This window comes from Dreissena polymorpha, chromosome 5 (assembly GCF_020536995.1).
Source record: "Dreissena polymorpha isolate Duluth1 chromosome 5, UMN_Dpol_1.0, whole genome shotgun sequence".
NCBI lineage: Eukaryota > Metazoa > Mollusca > Bivalvia > Myida > Dreissenidae > Dreissena > Dreissena polymorpha.
The window spans coordinates 114,149,238-114,155,237 of NC_068359.1; the positions used below are offsets into that span (position 1 = coordinate 114,149,238).

At 34.2% G+C, this 6,000-nt stretch overlaps 1 protein-coding gene across 1 annotated transcript in view; it reads left to right on the plus strand.

The window, feature by feature from the left end:
• LOC127881058 (calcium-activated chloride channel regulator 1-like) overlaps positions 1-4,960 on the plus strand; it is a 45,909-nt gene extending 40,949 nt beyond the window's left edge. Inside the window, exon 14 of the mRNA XM_052428661.1 lies at positions 4,589-4,960. Within this exon, the coding sequence (XP_052284621.1) occupies positions 4,589-4,726 (138 nt within the window). The 3' untranslated portion in view covers positions 4,727-4,960. The remainder of the gene's footprint in view (positions 1-4,588) is intronic.
• Positions 4,961-6,000: the final 1,040 nt, after the last annotated feature.

Sequence of the window (6,000 nt, forward strand, 5' to 3'; positions counted from 1 at the left end):
GCAATCACTTTAACGGCGCTTTGGTGCCGCAATTTTTAAAGAACTTTGCTACACACAAAGGTACTCATATCATGGTATTATTTCGAATACAAATAAACATCAAGCACTAAGTGAGGCCAACAACGAAATAATCCGAATATGCTGTGTACATGTAGCTTATTATATTATTTACACGTCTTTAATCCAAGTGTTTAATACATTTTAAATTAAGTTAAGAACAGAGATTACAAATAGGTAATATATCATTTTTAGATGGTCGCTTTAGCGACCGCCTAAAGTGCTTATTGTAAAATTTAGGTCGGTACGGCCTAGGTATGATTAACCCAATTCCCGCTTACTATGCGCAAGAAAGAGTTGTATAATTTATGCAAGAGGTTTGAGTTCTCCAATTATGTTTATCACAAATGGAAACATTATATTAATATCGTGTTAAATGCAATAGTTTCGAATGGTGTTTTATAGAAAAGAATAAAAAACAATGATCGTATTGTACGTGTCGCGGAGGAGATTGTTTATGAATGATTAAAATAGTCCACTTTCTGCTGCGTCTGCGTGACGTAGTATATTCGCTCATCTCATTCATTACCCTGCGGCTGGCGATAAACAAAGGGGAGTCCGGGTGAGAATAACGCACTAGTATAAGTATTACTCTTGTTTATATTCACAGGTCTCAATTAATTATACGTTGACAACGAGTTCAACATTTATTACAGGGATACGATAGACAACATAAAAAATGTTTCATTATCGCTGAAACTGTTTAAAAAAACATTTAAATATAACAAGAATATTCTCTAAAAAATGTAGTCTTGCTGTTTTGAAATAAGGTTTGGAATTTTGGTTTCTAAATAACTAAATTCAAAACAAAAGTTTAATTATAGTGTTTTTTACGTGTTAGTCGCATATTTACCGCATTATAAAGTGTGTTATAATAGGCAAACCATACATAAGTAAAATTCAATCTGCCTTCGCACATAAAGGAATGGGTCAATTGGGTGCTGCGTTTTCTTTGCTTACTTCAGTTAGAGGTCAATTCTTTACGTAATAGCAATCACAAGACTCCGGCTTGAAAGGAATTGCGGAGCGTTCTCACATAATAAAAGTCGTAGTCGCATGGTACTTGCGTTTAGCGTCCTATTTGGTCACGTGGTTCTTTTTTTCGCGGGTGTTTTGGCATTCATGATATGAGGCTATTAATAGATGCGCCTGTCGATAAACAAAGGAAAGTTTACGGGTTATAACAACGCAATAGGTTACGCTCTCACATACAACTCAATGACGTAGTACAGGTCGTAAATTGAGAGATTCGGGAAAAAGTTGACGCTTATTTATATTCTCAATTTATAAAACGTTGAACATAAGTTCAACAATAACTTCAGCGATACGATAGACAAAAACAAAAACAATGTTTCATAATCGCTAAACCCGAATATAGCAAACAATTTATAATAATAATACGAATGACTTGTTTCATAACCTCGTTCATGCTACTACAGCGGGTATTTCTGGAAAACGTTCTTTGGTTCTCAACAGATAGCGGCGATCTTTTGTATTACGGGTGCTAGCAACGCAAAAGTAGGTTAGTAGAAGGTTTAGCTTGTTTATATTCACAGTTCTCAATACATAGACAGTTGGATATGAGTTCATCAATTACTACAGGCATACAATAGGCAACCTCGAAAATGCTTTATAATTGCTAAAACCGAAAACAACTAAATATATTATATTAAATATATTTATAAAAATAAATGTCTTTTAAAAATGTAGTCGGCGTATACGCTGACTTTGAAATAAAGTTAGCAGTTTACTTTTCTAATTAATTAAATACGATCAAACAAAAGTTAAACTATTGTGTTGTGTTTTTCAATTGTAAGCTGCATATTCACCGCATGAAATGTGTGTTAGCATTGTCAAACCACACATTAGTGTGAGTAAATAAAAAATATACTACGGGAGAGCACTTCATATGTGTCCTCATATGCCTTGTTATGAGTATCTTTCTTCACCATCGAAATATATCGTATGTTTATATTTGGATTAAAACGCAGTTTTCTTTCGACACATTTAAATCACACGTCAATAGCGCCGTCATGCGAAAATGGGTCTTATGCGTTTCGGCAAGCGTTTGTTAAACCCAACATATGCTTTTGCGCAGTCAGGCCATAGGCGATGCTGTTCGCTTTAAATCACTCAAAATCTTATGTTTCTCCTTACCAGAAGGAGGGATAGCTGAGTGGGCTATTTATATGATGGGCGCATATGGAATAAGACCCATTTTCGCATGACGAGGGTCATTACAAATCTCATTGCGAATTGAAAATGCCACATTTAAGAACAATGCTTTTTGATACATAATTGAATTCAAAATAGCAAACTTGTTAATAATGGCAGCCTATCAACACATCAAGGAATGATTTCCAGACGTGCTGACCAAGTACTTCAAACATTGTGGTATGATAATTAAACGATTTTCTCTTATCGTGACACTGTTCTATTTCGCTAATGATTGTTTTCTCATCTTGGAGGCGAAAGTGAAATTTTGCGAGATGGATTGTAACGCGTACTTGTAACAGGGCCACAATTTGTGTCGTTTGAGCATACAGAGAGAAGTCCGGAATTCCTTACACTGAACAGTGCTTCATTCTTTGAATTGAGTACATACGCAGTGATGTAGCAAAAATTCAGAGGTTGTATCTCGAATCAGCTTATTAAATATTCGAAAATATTCATGCGTGTCTGTTGGCGTTATGTAAAAGTCACTAAGATGAAAACTGAAACAGCTACGCCTAAAAGCGCATTAGTGCTCTATACCTATGTTTATTTTAGTGTTGTTGACACCGTGTGAACTGCTCGGTTAACAAGTAAAGCATAAACAGCAATGTTTATATACTTTTATTCCTCCATATACAAGATACGAAGATAATTGTATATTTTGAATTTGTATATGGTGTCAAAAACCATAAGTTTTGTACACGGAACTTTTATTATGAATTTATACTCTTGGTGAGATAGTCATTTGATATTAGAAAAATATTCCTTTAATATGATGGTGACTGCAAATTTTCTTTATATTAAGTTCTCATTACCATTTTCTTCATACTTTCTATGCTTTCAGAACTTCCAAAAAGCATGTTGTTTTTATTTTGTCTTAGTTATTTCTATGAAATAATAAGGATGATAAAAAGTGCACACAAAACTCGACCCGTGCGCTATGACACACATTTTATAAAGTTGAATGGCGTGTGTTCATTTCAAACTTGCGATTGATTTTCAAAAATGAATTGCGTGTTAAATTATGCAATAGCGAACATCTTCAGTGCCTTCAGCGCTTTGATTATATCATGTTATGTTTACTGCTGCAAACCAATTGCCTTGCACAGTTCTTGAACTCAAGTACCAATTTTGAATTAAAATATTATCCACCAACTTGACAGAAAATAAGCTTTTCTTGTTATTTCAAGTGTCCAACAATGTGGCTATTTAGTCATGAGGAATAACATTCGACCGCTGTCATTAAACTATTTGAGTTGTGTTTCACTTTCTTAACATAAATGAGTACTGCGACACGTTTTTTGTACAATTATGATATTCAATCGGCAATATTGATAGGATAGGAAATCTTTATATTCTTGGAGAAAGGGCAAATTAAGAGAAGGCCCTACGTCTAAGAAAAAAACAAAACACTTGACACATGGACTGATCATCATCCTTTGTAAGAAATTTGTCATGTAAACTTCCTACTCCGTAATATCTAGGTCATTTATTTATAGAATGGTATTCTTATCGACCAATTAATAATTAATAAGTGACTTCCTTTCGACGAAGAATAGTACTTGAGTTGTATATAAAACGGGAGAAAATTACATATCGCATATTCTTCTAGTCAAACTGGATTGCAAAGCTAATATTTATAACTGATTCCTAGTAAGTGTTTTATCGTTTTCATTGTTGGATAGTGATATCTAAGGTGTATTTTTACTAAATAATCATAATTCAGTTATATAAATATTAAATGTGTAACTATCAGATTTGTTGTTTTTGTTCTTTCCACATTTAAACTGGAACAATTAAATGCAATAGAAGTGGTAGATTTAAACAGTAATAGAAGGTTGTGCTATTGTTGTTTGATTGTTGCAGATGATGAACATGCCTATCTAAGTTGTTAACATTTGACTATATCATTTGATCAATTTTCAGTATTTAATTTAGCTTTCAGCTTTGTAAATAAGCAAGTCATGCGATGCTAATGGAGTTTTATGATCTTTTTGCCTTAAAGATCAGTAAGTGGCTATTAATAATGGCAAAGCGGATTAAGCTAGATCTAATTTATGGTCTTTACTAATAATAATTCCGTCATAAGCACATACAAGCGTCAATAGATGTATTGTAAATGCGCGAAATTAATCTCTTATTCTCAATTTCAGACGATGATGCGTTACCTGATGTGCATGTTAGTCCTAACGTTGCTGCTAAGTCAAGTGGCCGACGTGAATTCAGCCGAGCTATGTGGGAGGCGACATTGTCAACCGGGTTACCGTTGTGTTCGCGCTGGCAGCGAAGTCAGGTGTCGTTCTGGTGGGCAAAGAAGGTTCATGCATCCGGGAAATACGGGAAATGCGGACGATGCTGGGAAGTAATTAACGGTGTGCGTTTCCAACAATGGAGTTTCTATCCGAGGACTCTTATATCGGTTATGATAATTACAAAACTTGGTTTGGACATGTAAGAAATATGTTGTTATTAATATATATTCATATGTTTATTTAGATTTTGTGTGTGAACAGTTTTCAAGAGGAAGATATCTAGACATTATAGAGAATGAGAACTGATTTATGGTGTAGACTATTATCTTGACCATTTTATTATATATTACACAATAGCCGATCATATTGTTACATGCATATGTAATACATTTTGGTGGAGCAAGATATTTATCACAGAGTAAAGTTATTTAATTATAGACCAAACTTGTTTGATTCCCAATGAAGTTTCCAATTATTCATGACAAACACACAATCCGATATATGTTGTTGATACGTACAAACCACTTATTGAATTTGTAGGTATATATTCTACAGTTAATAAAAAAACTGTAAGCATCATTGCCACGAAAATGTAGAGAATCTATCATAAACAGGTATATTTCGTCAAAGAAATTACGTCACAGGAGAAACGTCGTTACGTAAAAAGTTGAATTTAAATAGTTGTTCGGACAGCTGGTTTGCAAATGAATTTTCGTGAAGGAACAAAAGAGGCTGACATGTTATATGAACGATAACAAATGGCAGAATTTGGATGAACGTTTATAATCGGCCTTAGCGAATGGCTCTTGAGCCGTTATATAGGCAGCGGGCCGATAATAAACGTCCTGTCCAGCTTTTATGTCGTGTTGTATCTTTTGTGATGTATTGTATTGAGCATCGGATACTTACACTTAACACAATACTAATAAGTACATAAGAAACTAGGATGAAAATTCGACAATTACCAAAGACAGAGCACCGCCTTGTAACGATCAATGCGAAACATGGGGAAAGGGTTAAACTGATTATATAAAGCGCCGAATCACTTAGCCCACTATATCACTGATAAACACATGTAAATAAACATAACCCTCATAGCACTGTAGTTCAAATTCGAAAAAAAAAGATAACAGGGAAATTAAATTCGTTTGAATTTCAATTTGATTACTCAATCCAGAATACCAACTCTCTGAGGCACAATGGAATTAAGTAAATACGATATTAACTTTAGTCAGGCTCCCATTATAAGGTAATATGATTAAGCATTTCCCACGGTTACCGTAAGTACTTCCGGAAGAAGACGTAATGCAGGGTGTAAAAACCATGATTCCAAACCTGTAAAAAATGTCAAGTTATTGAAAATTAAATCCGTAGATTTAGAAGTGTCACGTGTGATGACCAGATCTACAGAGTAACTGAATAGATCAAGCTAAAACCACTGTTATAAACGGTAACATATAGATGGAGATTATCGTGT